This window comes from Pavona decussata, unplaced genomic scaffold (genome assembly GCF_977016875.1).
Source record: "Pavona decussata unplaced genomic scaffold, jaPavDecu1.1 SCAFFOLD_57, whole genome shotgun sequence".
Taxonomy (NCBI): Eukaryota; Metazoa; Cnidaria; class Anthozoa; order Scleractinia; family Agariciidae; genus Pavona; species Pavona decussata.
In genome coordinates, this window is record NW_028145479.1 from 308,671 (window position 1) to 325,000 (window position 16,330).

At 37.6% G+C, this 16,330-nt stretch overlaps 1 protein-coding gene across 3 annotated transcripts in view; it reads right to left on the minus strand.

Annotated features, from left to right (window-relative positions):
• The window catches only part of LOC146479983 (scavenger receptor cysteine-rich domain-containing protein DMBT1-like), a 45,820-nt gene extending 32,098 nt beyond the window's left edge, over positions 1-13,722 (minus strand). The window contains exons 1-2 of one of the 3 annotated variants that reach the window (XM_085110195.1): positions 12,576-13,722; positions 1,385-1,705 (exon numbers count right to left, since the gene is read on the minus strand). In XM_085110195.1, coding sequence (XP_084966321.1) covers positions 1,385-1,705; positions 12,576-12,648 — 394 coding nt within the window. In that variant the 5' untranslated portion in view covers positions 12,649-13,722. The remainder of the gene's footprint in view (positions 1-1,384; positions 1,706-12,575) is intronic. The other 2 variants (XM_085110196.1, XM_085110197.1) reach the window with 2 other exon arrangements.
• Positions 13,723-16,330: the final 2,608 nt, after the last annotated feature.

Consider the following 16,330-nt stretch of genomic DNA (forward strand, 5'->3'; position numbering starts at 1 on the left):
TCCTTCCAATCTTCCCCCACGCGCATCTCCTTCGCGTTTCTCCCGTTAAACAAGAAAGACGGCTGGGGAGGTGTCAGCTTCAAGCTTGTAACATACCCAATGAGAACGTTAAAGCAAATTATTTCAAAAAGCTATTTCCTGTGTTCGCAAATCGTTTGTAGTCTTTGAAGATAAATTTGTGTGAGCTTACACAGTTTGATTTGTTCTGATGTTAATAATGGTAATTGAACTTTGTGTCGTGCAATTTGGTCTGAAATCATACGCGTGATTTCAAAATCGAACGAGCGCGCAGCGCGAGTTTGATTTGAAATCACAAGCATGATTTCAGACCAAAATTGCACGACACAAAGTTCAATTACCACTTTATTACACCTATTTTGAAATCACAGAGTATCATTGTCAATATTATTAATATTCTATTTTTGTTACTTCATTTCCATTTTGATGGGCTTAAGAAAGGATGCGATTTAGAGCAAAAAATGGTGCAATTTGGGAATAAATCGCACTGTTGATAGCCAATGAGATTGCAAGGATCACCAGTGATTTCAAAATGGGCGTAATAAAACTGGAAATTTAAGTTGTAGAACGTTTTAAGGAATGAAATCTTGAATTAGTCCCGGAATTTACTAGTTGGCTTTGCAAAAATGCTTACAGTTTAAACAACATTTTTCCCTTCGAAAAACGAAACAAATTTGTTTTAAGTGATACAAAACTTTGAGCTGGCATTTTGCTCAAGAAAGCTGTAGATTTTCTTTAAAAATAAACCCAAATTTTTGAAGCGATTGATACGAAAAGGAAGGAATCCGTTATTGGAGGGTAATCGATCACAAATCACAGTGAAGCGACTGACATGCTGTGATATTCTGCAGTCAGAAATCCCTTGTGGAATCAAGGTTAGATTTTAAAATATCGTTTGTGACATTCTTTCAGTTTTTCATTCTTTCTTTCTTTTCATAATTTCATTCTTTCAGTTTTAAATTCAGAGGATCACAATTGCATGTTTGCAGCAATCTAGAAATTTGCTTGAAAGTGTTTCATTTTTTCATTCTTTCATTCTTTCAGTTTCAAATTCAGAGGATCACAATTGCATGTTTGCAGCAATCTAGAAATTTGCTTGAAAGTGTTTGACTCGGCTCAGTCAAGGTGATGCTCGTTCACGAAATGTGTTGGTTATTTTGTAAAACTAATACATAGCTTTTTTTCCCGAGGTTCTGTTCTGTGATAAAGCATAGAGGACGCCAACACGTGGTAACAACATAGTCGCGCTACTCGCCCGCGGCCCGTAGCCGGTGCTTCATTGTTCTCACCACTTTTTAGACGTAATCTATGTGTCATCAGAGTACAGAAGCATGGCAAAATGAAATCTAGTTGCTAATTGCATCACCTGCAGTGGCACATATCACACCGGCATCTTCACTGTGACCACAGTTGTGTGCTCCCCATCCGCTGCGGGCACATTCTGTTAATGAACTCTCATTTCCTATACACCGTACGTTATCCATCCATATTTTCCCTTTTCCTTGCCCAAAAGCCGCGGAAATGTTTGCTGCCACAGCTTCTGGAAACCCCAGCTGACGGCAAACAACGTTGGCGTCGTTTATATCCCAGAGGTCATCACATACTGTTCCCCAGATTCCATTGTAGAGCACTTCCACTCGGCCTCTAGCTGCCAAACCACCATGACCAGTCTCATTCACCAAGCGAACTGTCACATAAAAGAGCTTTATTATCCTTTAGGTTGCTAAACGTCGGTTTTTCTCCAGCTTTATATCCTAAATTGATCAATTAGGTCATTGTTTTCTTTGTCTTCATATTGACGCCAAATTGGCCTACTCTAGGTTTGCCGCTGCTCACGATATTATTGATGTTCTTTAGGTTGCATAAAGGTAATCACATAGAATGTTTGACGCCAAAAAAATTATGCTTTTCTAAATTGATCGCCTTAGACCAATACAAAAGCGAGTTTAGAATCGTTGACGATGACAAAAGCAAAGTGTGAATTCGCCGGTAGTTCAGCGTTCTCGTTAGCTTCTTGTGTGTATATCGTCTCTCGGCAATTTACAACTGAACAGCAACAAACAACTAACAAAATATATTAAAAGAACGTAGAAAGGTGCCAGTCCTGGGGCCAGAGGTTTTCATCATTATGGTTAATGTTACAAGTCCCGCCTCCGGAGGGTGCTTCAATTATTAAATGTATTGATCAATGACATTACTTCTAGTACCTAATGTCGCATGTTATGCTTCAATCAGTGGAAGTTGAAAATATCAAGACGTGGGCAGAAGATTATCTGATAAATCTTAGAAGCAAGCCAGTTAGTAGCATAAAGCAAGTAATAATGATAATGATAATGATGATGATGATGATGATGATGATGATGATGATGATGATGATGATGATGATGATGATAATAATAATAATAATAATAATTCAAACATGTTTATACAGGATTGCTGCATCAGTTTTAAGAAGAAAAATGCTATCCATGCAGGTCCTGTTAAAAAATAAATAAATTCGTTTGATCTTGTGAAATCAATTTTTAGGTAATTTTATTTTTTTATTATATTTTTAATTTGCAGGGCCCCACTGAAAACCACCAAGGCGAGTGGGCTCCCTGGATAAATATTATTATTATATATGGCAGTAAAAACTTCTGGATGCCCAGATTACTTAAACAATGATTGGGCGGTCAGCCGTAGCCAATCAATGTAACGACTAAATTATTATTATTATTATCATTAATAAATAAATAAGAAAGAGGAGATCACAAATATTCTAGGATAGTAACATTAAAAGGAAGTTTCAAACATAATAAATTCGAAGAATCTTTAAAAAGTTTTGGCACCTATGTAGAAAAAAGCGCTTGGTGTATCCTAAGTTAACTTTTTCCAAAATAAGGTCATCACTATTTCTAGTTTTGTAGGGGTGAATGTCATGGTTTCTCTCATTAAAAAAGTTAAGAAGGTATCTGGGAACTCTATTTGAAATGCATTCATTAACAAATCTTAAAATGTGTGTCCGTCTTCTAAAATGGAGAGGTTCCCAGCCCAGATTGGTCAAAATTTGATCAATCAATCAATAATCAATAAATCTTTATTTAAACACGGTAAAATCCATCAGGAGTATAAAAATTAGAAATAACCTAACTATCCTAAACAAAATTCAATACTTAACTACAACTAATCTAACTAAAACCTGTTTTTCATGAATGCCGTGTATACTAGTACTCTAACATTAAAAATGATCATTAACTAATCTTTTGAATTGACTAAGAGATTTAGCTTCTCTCACATGACAGGGCAGGCTGTTCCAGAGAACTGCTCCGCTATAAGTAAAGCTCTTTTTCATGAAATTAGTTCGCGGAAACGGGACAAATAGTTTGTTAACAGAGTCCCTTAGGGAGTAACGCGTTTCATTTCGTTTAACAAATTTAGATGATAAATATTCAGGAACAAGACCATTTAAAGCATTGTATACCATTATGGCTTTCTGTATTTGAACTTGAGTGCTCAAGTCTTTCCAATCGAGTTGTCTAATTAAACGGTTAGCGTCAGCATCATAACTAGAAAAGGTTAAAACGCGAGCGGCACGGTTCTGAAGCTTCTGTAGCCTGTCAAATAATGTTTTACCACAATTACCCCAGACAGGATTGCAATAATCGAAATGAGATTGAATTAGTGCGTTGTATATATAATGAAGGGTAGGTGGAGGGACAAAAGGTCTAATTCTTTTTATTGCTCCTATTCCGGAAGCGACCTTTTTAGATAATTTATCAATGTGTGTTTGCCACCGTAGATTTTCATCAATAAATACCCCAAGCGATTTGACAGAGGAAACGTGTTCTATCGGAACATTATTAATCGAGTGCTCAAGTGGGTTCGACAAAGTACTCAATTTTTGTCTGGAGCCAATTAGCATGAATTCAGTTTTAGCAGTGTTCAAGGTCAGTTTATTGGAAATAAGCCATTTGTTTAGGTTATCTAAATCGTGATTCAGATTTAACTGTATTGAATTCACATCAACGCCAGCATAAGTGATGTGGGTGTCATCGGCATACATCCTAGGGTGGCAAGAAGTTAGGCAGTTTGGCAAGTCATTAATATAAATACGAAATAGAAGGGGGCCAAGGATTGTTCCTTGCGGTACCCCACATTTAAGTGAGCGGATTCTAGAAAGAGAACCATTAACAAGACATCGTTGTGTACGATTAGTTAAATATGACTTAAACCAATCAAGAGCTGTTCCTTGTGTTCCATAAACGTTCATTTTAGATAAAAGGATATCATGGTCAACGGTGGCGAATGCCTTTTTTAAATCGAGGTAAACCACAGCATTAACATCACCACGATCAATATTAAAGGCCCAATTATCCGTAGCTTCCAGAAGGGCAGTTACAGTTGAGTGTAACGAGCGAAAACCCGATTGATGATTAGAAATGATATCTTCATTGGTCAAAAAGTTATACCACTGATCATAAGCAATCCTTTCAAACACTTTAGCTATAACGGAAATAACTGAAATAGGTCGATAATTATTCAGATCAGATGGCTCACCTTCCTTGAACAACGGAGTAACTCTAGCACATTTCCAATCATCAGGAAATATACCAGAGACTAAAGATTTATTAAAGAGAGCACAAAGTGAAACTGAAATAAGATCAGCACATCCACGTACAATTTTAGCAGAAATATTATCAAGACCTGTTTTTTTAGATCTCCATAATTTGTTTAGATGTGAGAAAAGAATACTGCAGTTAGTCGAAGAGAAGCTGAATTTGTTGTTATTTACATTTATATTATTGATATAACTTGAATTATTACTTGCATTATTATTATAACTTGAATTATTATTATTATTATTGATAGTTAGGGGCAGCTTTGAAGAAGACGGTCCTAGCTGCTCGTCTCTGAAGTCGTTCAATCTCTTCACTGTTTCCATGTCCACGTTCATGCCATACAACATCACAATAATCCAGAACCAGGAGGACGTTTGTAGGGAGGAGGTAATGCGACTCCTTAAAAACGACTGCGTGGGAGGCTAGGAGGACCGTGGCTTTCATTATCTTTGAGGCTACTTAGAGTTGCCTTTCAGGACTAATCTTACCAATTCGGATATACAGTTGGCTCTTAAAGGAGGAGTGCCCCAAGGAACTAAATTGGGTGTGATCCTATTTACGGTGATGACAAACAGACTGCTGTCTGACTGGTGGCTGGGCATTAAATACGTCGATGATTCCAGTGCTCTCGAAATAATTCCAAGGAACTTCCCTAACTTACTTAACGCTATAACCTCAGACATTCACAATTTGCCGTTGCTCATAACATGAGACTCAATCCAACTAAGTGTAAGGAAATGCATATTCATTTCCTATGCAACTCGAATTGTCTCATTAACCCGATAATAATTGGCGGCAATGTCCTCGAGCGTGTCAATACCTACAAGATCTTAGGAGTTATTACGGAAAATGACCTGAAGTGGAACTGTCATGTTGATTACGTTATTAAAACAGCTTGTAAGAAGTTATACTCCCTTAGAGTACTGCGCAGAGCCAGGGTGTGGAGGATATACCTTAGCACAATTCGGCCGGTTTTAGAGTATGCTGAACCAGTCTGGCAGGACATCTCTGCCTACCTGTCCGAAGCCATAGAACGAGTGCAAAAAAGGGCGCTTAACATAATATACCCCGAGGCAGAGTCATATGCTCATGCCTTACAGTTAGGTAAACTAGATAGGTTATATTAGATGATAGAAGGGTACACTTGTGCTACAAATATATGGCGAAAATGAAGTCCCCCAGCCATCCTCTGCACCACCTGCTTCCCAGCCCAATACTGGATGCGCCTAATTATTACACCTTCAGGCAGAAAACACAAAAGTATTATCTTTTCTGCAACATTCAGGTCTGTAGGACAAAGAGAGTGGAGGACATTTTAAAATTAAATATTTTAGGTGATTCAATTGTTATTATTATTGTTATAACTGTAAATTACTATTCGTTAGATAATAGTTGCCTTAAGATTGTAAATTGTACTCGATAATTCAGTTCTTTTACTGCAAGAGAGTTTTTAATAAACTATATTTATTTATTTAGTTATTAATTAATTAATTAATTAATTTATTTATTTATTTATTTATTTAGACGTACGCGTATTTTTCGAGTATGCAAAGCTAAAGGCCACTAAATATAGGATCTCCATCATATATTTAACACCCTGATTATGTCACTCTTTACATATTGTATAAGGGTGTGGAGTGTAGCTTTATATACCAAGTATCTGAGCCAAAGGGACAGGCTACAAAAAAGAGCACTCAGATTTGGATACATTCCAACATGTCTTACCAATCCAGCAGATTATTAATGAAAGGGATGTGAAGTTATGGAAAAGTATCATGGGCACTCTTTTGTATCCACTCTGTAACCTTCACTCTGAATGTAGGACAAACCTACCGAATCCCACGTGTAAATACGGAAATTTTAACAAATGCTTTATTAATAGCCGCTTAATTTAGTCCGAAAACTGTTTTGAAAACAAAGACTAAAAATCGCTGAGATTAGGTTCGTGACAATATTATAATTATCCTTCTGACCTATAAAAGGGAATTACCCGTTAACTAAAAAAAATTCTGACAAAAAATGCAACAAAAGTTTCATAATAAAAGCGTATAAAATGTACTTTAAAAAGAGAGGACCGAGCATAGCATCATCTTCAAATTTTACTTTTTTTTACTTTTGCCGGAGCTTAAGGAAGAAACATCACATTTTTTCTATTTATATTTGGTATAAATCTACTAGCGTTCTATTACGAATGCCTTTCTTGATCAGCTACACTACACGCTATCTATTCTGTGATAGATAGGGAGTAGCCGTTGTCAACAAAATTCAGCCCGTTTCTTTGCGTTTTCGAAGTGTCTGTGAGGAGGATTTGGATAACTTACTTGTTAAGTTTTGAACGACTAGTAGATTTATACTAAAACAATTAGATTATTCGCTCTCGATTTCTATCGCGTGATAGCTGATTCGGGCTGCGCCCTCATCAGCTATCACGGGATAGAAATCTCGAGCTCATAATCTAATTGTATACTTCGCCGTACAGTTAATAGGTGTCACTTCTGCGGAATTCAATCCCGGCAAAATGAGACTTGACCCTTACAAATTTGAATGACATGATTTTCCGCTTAGATTTGGATGACCTGCGGGTGTTTAGCTTCAAACGTTGGTTACTTTTTGAAAACATACCATGCCGGCTTTGTAATTGGTCAAATTTGAATCTTTATGTTTCATTATGTCAGCGACCGGATTTGGTTCAGCAAATTAAAAAGTTGTTAAAGGCAAGTGTCACGATGATTTGGTGCAATTTGAAATCCCCGCAAAACGTATTTTTGTTAACAGAAACCAAAAAAAAACGGTCCAGTGTTGCTACAAACTACTACCTCAGTGCACTAAAACTGTCAATAATTGACCTGGTCATAGATATCAGTACTGAGTATTGAGCTGGAATGGATTACAGCTTGAAAAATGTTAGGCTAACCTTTTGAAGTTCGTAAATTTTCGTTTCCAAAATGCGCTAGAACAGATCGCAATTTTGCCTTTTTCCAAAACTTCAGTCGAGTTCTTCAGTCGAGTCGAGTTTTAAAGAATTTTTTTTTTGTAACTGCGTGATGGTATTGAAGCGCCATTTTCACCCTGAAGTAGGAATACAAAGGCGCGGACGGAAGTTTTACGCAACTGACACTCTTAATTACATAAGATACAATGGCTTTTAAAATAGCTTGGCCGAGGTCATCGTGTCGTGGTAAACTCTCTGTTTACCAAGAAGTAAGACTTAAGAGCAATTCTCCAGGAAAGTGAAGCAAAGTTGGAAATGAAAAATTTTAACCCCTCTTCAATTTTTGTGTGTAGGTAGGTTACTTTGGGGGATAGACAAAAACAACCATACTTGAATCGGCAGATGCATGGTTGCCATGGTAACCGCACTATATGACGTCGGCCTTGGGACCATGTTTTGAGCAAAAGTTCCACTCTTAAAAAGTGAAAGTAAACGAGTCTGGTTCTCAGGTGCATGTGAACCAATTCAAATGAAATTCATACAGATAGTAGAACCACTCTCCCAGTTTATAAAATTTTCCATTACAATAATTTGGGTTTTATAAACAAGAAGAAAATGCTCGTCCTACTATGTTCCCTGTCAGCAATTTAGACAAGCAGAAAAAACAAGCACAACGATATTCGTTATTTCTCCGAAAGTACTCTTTCCACATAAACCAAATTAGCAGCAGAGATTACATAGATATTGACGTTTCTAAATATTATAAAATCAATTTGGGGAAAACTATACTCTGGCCATGGGTGCTGAAGACACCTGGGACAAATTGCAAAAAATTGCAAAATTGGTAATTTTTAGAGCTCTAGTATTTAGCTCAAACAGGCTTTAGAGAGAGAAAATCAGCTTCAAAAGTATCTTTTATCATCTTCTCTACTACCTACATTTAGTAAATAAGGTTTTGGCCAACAAATTTGATGAAATATAAATTGATACAAAACCTACCTTGAGGGTTTTGGGAATTTCTTCAGGATACTTTCGTCGCGTGGTTCTCTCCAGTATCTCTCCTTCGCACGTTCCGTCTTTTTGACCAAATCTAGCGCAGACTAACAGTTACTTCCATCGAATATCCAGTTTTCTGTGTTTCAGACCAGGGATGATGATACAAGTAGCCCGCATACACTTGACAAAGAATAGTTGACAAACTCCAAAACATGGTCGTAATGCTTGCGATTTCTGCCGTCGAGCACCTAAATTCATCAATATTATTCAACCAGGAAGTAAAGTAAACGTGTCGAGATCGATGTACAAAGCAAATGCATGCCTTTTAACAATCCAAAATAACGTCTTTGGCTAAAATCGGGTCAGATATTGCGATAGTCGACAAGCCAAGAATGGTAAATAAACGGAACGCATTGGCCGGAAGTCTGAGAAGCACGGCTGCTGACCGGATGTAACACAATGTAATGGGATGTAACACCGGTTGTATGTGTAATGATATCCGCTTGTAATGGGGTTGTTTCACAATGGCAATGGTAAAGAAAGCCAAAAAAAAAAAATAAATAAAACAGAATAACCGAATAACCGATTAAAACAAAAACAAAGGAAATGAAGCTGAACTGAAGCTTGGGTGAAAATTGAACGCATGATGATACTAGCCGCACCCCCCCCCCCCCCCTCCCCCAAAAACGATTGCTCTTTAGACTGTGAAAATGCAATTACAAATTCAGTTATGATAAACTATTCGTAACAAGAGAATGAAAAATTCGCGCGTGAAATCTTATAATTATTTACCTACACGGCAAAGAATAAGATCCATTTCGTTGCTGATTTCATCACGGTTTATACTAAGTCCCTAGGCTTACACGTGCCTGGAAATATCCCTTTGACGTAGACTGAGTTCTATATTCTTTCCACTGCACTCACAAACCGAAACGTCCCTTTTGGGATTTGAAAGAGACCAACTTTCCATTGTCCCAACCAGGATATTTTCCTTCGCACGACGATATGCAAATTTCCCTTACAGTGTTTTGATCGACGGCACAAATTTACGTCCGGTCAGCCCTCCCCCCACCAAAAAAAAACAACAGCAAAAAAATATATAAATAAATAAATAAACAGAAAGAATGCCAAAATTTGGGCAGGTATTAGGTACTAATAAATTTATCGGCTTGAAGAGGACTTATTTATTTCTGGAGGAGAGGTGGGTCAAAAATTCCAACTTCGTAACTTCTAATGTGTACTCTAATGCCCCAGATCAGCGACGTATCTTACATGCAGGCCATCCTTAACATCCAATAAGTAATGAATTAAAAAAAAACAAACAAACAAACCCAGGAAACATGGGCGGCTTATGTGGTTGCGTAAAACGACTAGTGAAGCTCTTTTATTTTGTCCTCTTTATTCACCACTGTAAAACAGTCATAAAAGCGGATCAAAAGTCGTCCTTTTATCCCCCTATCAATGATATATTGTATCAAAAATATCTAAAGAAGAGATAATGCCATTGCGACAATTAGCCGAAGCTACAAAAACAAACAAACAAAAAGCGCGTATATCGCATTTAAAACTACATCCGGTCAGCAGTTTTGTTACTCGTATTTCCGGTCTACACACGTTTGGTCGTAATCAGGTCGTAAACAACGATTTCTTCGCTTCTCAACCATGCACCACGGAATGTACGGCTCGATTTAGCCAAAGACGTTATTCAGAATCGTCGCAGAGATGCATTTGCTCAGCTGTGATCTTGATGCATCTATTTAACTTCCTGGATGGATTGTATTGATGAATTATTTCGATACTCGACACACGACTGTGTTTGACCTGTTCGACTGTTCTTTATTCGGGTTAATGCATCATCATCTTTGGTCTAAAAGTAGATGTTCAGCGAGGCTAGGCAGTTAGATTTGTCCTTTCCGCTAGAGTCTGTGCAAGATTTGGTCAAGAAAATGGAGCGAGCGAACTGAGGAGAGACCCATCTTATACGACAAAGCATCCTGAAGAAATTCCCAAAAGTTGCAAAGTAGGCTTTGTTTTAATTTATATTTCATCAAATTCATTGGCCAAAACCTAATCAATCAAATGTAGATAACAGATAAGATGAATGAAAAAACCTCTGAAGCTGATATTCTCTATCTAAAGCCTGTTTCAACCAAATACTGGACACCTCAACATTTCCAATTTTGCAATTTTTTGCAACTTGCCTCGGATGTCTTCAACACCCATGGCCAGAATATAATTTTCCCCAAATAGATTTTATAATATTTATAAACTTCAATATCTATGTAAGCCCTGCTGCTAATTTGGTTCATGTGGAAAGAGTACTTTCGGAGAAATAACGAATATGGTTGTGCTTGTTTTTCCTTCTTGTCAAAATGGCTGACAGGCAACATAGTAATACGACCAAGGTCTTCTTGATTATAGAACCCAAAATACTCTAACGGCAAATTTTATAAACTGGAAGAGTGGTTCTACCATCTGTATGAATTTCATTTGAATTGGTTCACATGTACTCGAGAACCAGACTCGTTTATTTTGACTATTTGAGAGTGAATTTTTCGGTCAAAACATAGACCTCAGGCCGACGGGATCAAGTGCGGTTTCCATGGCAACGACGCACCTGCCGATCCAAATATGGCTGTTTTTGTTCATCCCTCCAGGTAACCTACCTCCACACAAAAAATGAAGGGGGGTTAAAAATTTTCATTTCCAACTTTGCTTCACTTTCCTGGAGAATTGCTCTTAATTAGCAAAATTTGGACGCAGTTTACATCTTCGTGACAATATACTGCGTGTCTGGTGCTCTCCCCGCCTGTGACTAATACACCTTTTTTTAATTCTTTCTTTTTTTTTTTTTTTTTTTTATAACAACCTTTTTTTAACAAGAACGTTGAAGCTGAGATTAACTAAACTTTAAGAACATGCTAAGAACATTACCCAGGCTGAGAACATTGTTTGTGTCAGAAGCAACGTAATGGACAACAAATCACGGCACACATTACTCTTTGATGAGTTTCTTGGTCACGTCCGCATAAGAACATCTTAAGAACTTTTTCATGCTCAAATTGCCGAAATAAAAAAAAAGATCATTCAGCATCAGCCCCAAAATTAGACGTTCTTATATTTAAAGAAAAGAGTGCATTAGATCACCACCTTACCGGAAAAAAAGACTGCGGAAAAATGCACTCAGGAGAATATATTAGCGCAAAATCATAGTATTTTAGCTTAAATTCAGTTGTGACTCAGATCAAAGATTACTGTTTTAAAGCCGCAAAGATCCCAAGCCAGAACTGTAATTTCTTCTGTGTGAATTGGTACCGAGGCAAACTTAAATGCCACTTCCATGGGGTGTCTTTGATGCAATCACTCACCCCAATAGAAACATCTCAGTCTAGTGCATGCGTACATACACCAGAAATGCATTTTTGTTGGCGAAAATCATGTCTGTTTGACATTAATTCCCATAAATCAGGATTGTCTAATATTATTCTTCAGTCGGCAAATTTGTCATTTACTTTCTCAGACATTCAGTAATGTTAATGTAAACTCAGGATTAGTTAAATGTCTTCGCCTTCTCTGCTTGCCACGAAATGAAAGTTAGTCCAATTGCTTTAATAAGCTGTGTCAGTGTAACTTGCTGTAGAAACAATCGACAAGCTTGGAGCCCAGCCAAGCTGTTTGCGCACCTCATTAGATCCACCCACGTGGCTGGGAAAGCAAACGGGAAGTCGGAATCAGCCCCGTAAGCGATTTTCAGAGCATGGAAGATCCAAATTTATCGGGACCTTCTGAAGCATTCTGGCAGTCAGTATGTCATTATTTCTTGGTATATGATGTTATACACGAGCCCCGAGGTTTGATTTGATCTGTTATTGAAAGATGTTGAAATGCTACAGTATGTACACTGAGATGGTTTCCCGCCGTTTCCCTTGACTGCATAAGATTCGAGTCAAATGAAACAGTTCATTATAAGTACATATTAAGTGACTCCTTTCAACAACAAACAACATGACTGAACTTGAAGGTTGTCTTACCTCGAGGATCCGAAGCTACTATTAACAAACTCGACGAGAGCAAAAGCAGCGAAATTAGTGCCACTTCGGCCATCGCTTCTGAGATGAACACTGACCGAAAGGAGTCTTGGCCACGAGGTTAAATATGACTTTGATAGTGTGTGTCTGTGAGTTGAAACCAATCCGAAGACTGTGAAAACAATACCTACGCTGTGGGCAGGTAAGAACGTGGAGATTCAGCAAAAACTTGACGCGGTGTTGGAACGTTTGACTGGGCGTTCACGGACAGATTATGCTCTGATCTGGAGAAGGCGATGATATTTTAGTTCAGTCAACCAGGTTAACAAAGAATTATGTGTATGCAAATTTGAGAGTAGAAAGAGGCACAACTATGCAAATACATTTCTCAATTGCGTTATCAGATCTAGACTTGAGTAAGTTAACGAACTGGGTCACGCAATCAACTAGAATTTAGTAAATTACAGGGCAAAGTTGCTTTGTTGAGGTTTGAGATTAGCAGTGGAAGCCGGGTGGAAGTCATTTCAAAACCTGAAAGACCAAACACTTAAACGTTGTGTTTATAGGTAATATCCATGTGCGACCAATCAGTTGGAACCTATTTACTTTTTACTGTTCATTTTGTTTGACAACGTGGTTGTAACGTTTTAGTCTGTGGACGAAATCTTAAAGTGTTGCCATTCAAATGAAAACTGTCGAGCATTCTATTCATTGTGCTGATCCTGAAGGTGTTGTTTGGGGCTTGTTTGTTTATTCTCTGTAAGATGGCGCTTAGTGTCAATTCCATGTATGAAATCCTAAGGTGTGACCATGCAAATGCAATTTCCATTATGACAGTCATAAGCAGCAATTTCCTGTAGTTCTCGTTTAATATATCGATGTCCATCGTGTTTCGAAATTTTGACTCCGATGATGAAATCTCACAATCAGACCATTTAAAGAAGGCTATCGAGCAGTACAGGTCTAACTTTGAGCATGTTCATTGTTCAGCAGTAATTTCCTGTGTTAATAGTTATTATAACATTCTGTTTGCGAAGTCAAATGTGACACCTTTGATAACGCTGTTGATTAAACACACGAGTGAAACTGAGCAAGCTCGTTATCAGCTGGGAGCGCGAATGGACCCAGACATAACTAATCGATGAGTAATCAGCTTATTAGTTATTACCGATGATCAATGTCATTAATTATTACCTATCACCAATGAGTAATCGATGACTAATCGATAGACCATAACATTTTTAGCCAGCTTATTAGTTATTACCGATGATCAATGTCATTGACTATTACCTAACATCAATGAGTAATCGGTGACTAATCGATAGACCATAACATTTTTAGCCATTGATTAGTCATTGATTGTATTGTATTGCCTACGCCGATAGCATCGCGTGGGTAGAAATAAAATTAAAATGACAACTGATGATGATCGAATGGTCGAACGAAACATGTCTTGCAAACTAAAAAAGACGTCAATTTTCTTAGAGAATTAAAATTGATTTACCTGTAATGTTGGACAATTGGAATGAAAAATGTTTCTCAAAAAAATGTTTGATTATTATTGATTTCGAAAGTCGAAGGGGCTTTTTTTTTGTCATGGAAAAATTGGGTGCATGTGGTTACACCAGAAAATTTAGAAAATGACTCTCTGGAGAAGCGATTAATTCTTAATTCCGCGAACTATCGTTAAAGAAACGAAGGGATTAACGTAAGAGAGAACAAAAACAAATGGACAAAGAAGAAGGCGAACGAAGGCACTCGGCTTTCAAAACTGGTGATCACAGTTTACCTGGAAAGGCAGAGGGACATAAAGCAATTTAGTAGCACGAAAAGGGAATGGAGGAATAAAGACTAGTTTACTTTGCCAAACTTCTTTGGACTTTTAGCAAGGTGAAGTGGTCTCAGATTTTTTTACCTATTCCTACAAATTGCCGCCCATCGGTGATCCTGCAAATTAAGTAGCTGGACATTCCGCCAGCAAAATGACAGCATAATTCACTGCAGAACTCGAGAAAAATTATAAAGAGCCTCGATTTCGGAAGAGAGAGGTGGGAAACTGGGAATACACCGGCAAATACTTTGGATAGTATAAATTTAAGTTCGGTCTCACTTTGAAACCCGTACATCAGTTGGAAAACCAGTATCTACTGATTACATATTGTAATTTTTCATATAGTTTTCGAATATATTTAAATGAGAGCAATTCTCCAGGAAAGTGAAGCAAAGTTGGAAATGAAAAATTTTAACCCCTCTTCAATTTTTGTGTGTAGGTAGGTTACCTTGGGGGATAGACAAAAACGACCATATTTGGATGGGCAGATGTATCGTTGCTATGGTAACCGCACTGTATGACGTCGGCCTTGGGACCATGTTTTGAGCAAAAGTTCCACTCTCAAAAAGTAAAAGTAAACGAGTCTGGTTCTCGGGTGCATGTGAACCAATTCAAATGAAATTCATATAGATGGTAGAACCACTCTCCCAGTTTATAAAATTCGCCGTTACAATAATTTGGGTTTTATAAACAAGAAGAAAATGCTCGTCCTACTATGTTCCCTGTCAGCCATTTAGACAAGCAGGAAAAACAAGCACAGTGATATTCGTTATTTCTCCGAAAGTACTCTTTCCACATAAAGCAAATTAGCAGCAGAGATTACATAGATATTGACGTTTCTAAATATCATAAAATCAATTTGGGGTAAACTATATTCTGGCCATTGGTGCTGAAGACACCTGGGACAAATTGCAAAAAATTGCAAAATTGGTAATTTTTAGAGCTCTAGTATTTAGCTCAAACAGGCTTTAGAGAGAGAAAATCAGCTTCAAAAGTATCTGTTATTATCTTGTCTGCTACCTACATTTAGTAAATAAGGTTTTGACCAACAAATTTGATGAAATATAAATTGATACAAAACCTACCTTGAGGGTTTTGGGAATTTCTTCAGGATGCTTTCGTCGCGTGGTTCTCTCCAGTGTCTCTCCTTCGCACGTTCCGTCTTTTTGACCAAATCTAGCGCAGACTAACAGTTACTCCCATCGAATATCCAGTTTGCAGTGTTTCAGACCAGGGATGATGATACAAGTAGCCCGCATACACTTGACAAAGAATAGTTGACAAAGTCCAAAACATGGTCGTAATGCTTGCGATTTCTGCCGTCGAGCACCTAAATTCATCAATACTATTCAGCCAGGAAGTAAAGTAAATGTGTCGAGATCGATGTACAAAGCAAATGCATGCCTTTGAACAATCCAAAGTAACGTCTTTGGCTAAAATCGAGTCAGATATTGCGATAGTCGACAAGCCAAGAATGGTAAATAAACTGAACGCATAGGCCGGAAGTCCGAGAAGCACGACTGCTGACCGGATGTAACACAATGTAATGGCATGTAAGAACGGATGTATGTGTAATGATATCCCCTTATAATGAGGTTGTTTCACAATGGCAATGGTGAAGAAAGCCAAAAAAAACAAAAAAAAAACAGAAAAACAGAATAACCGAACGAAAACAAAAACAAAGGAAATGAAGCTGAACTGAAGCTTGGGTGAAAATTGAACGCATGATCATATTAGCCGCACCCCCCCCCCCCCCTTCCAAAAAAAGATTGCTCTTTAGATTGTGAAAATGCAATTACAAATTCAGTTCTGATAAACTATTCATGTAAAGAGAATGAAAAAATCGCGCGTGAAATGTTACATTTATTTACCTGCACGGCAAAGAATAAGATCCAATTCATCACGGTTTATACTAAGTCCGTAGGCT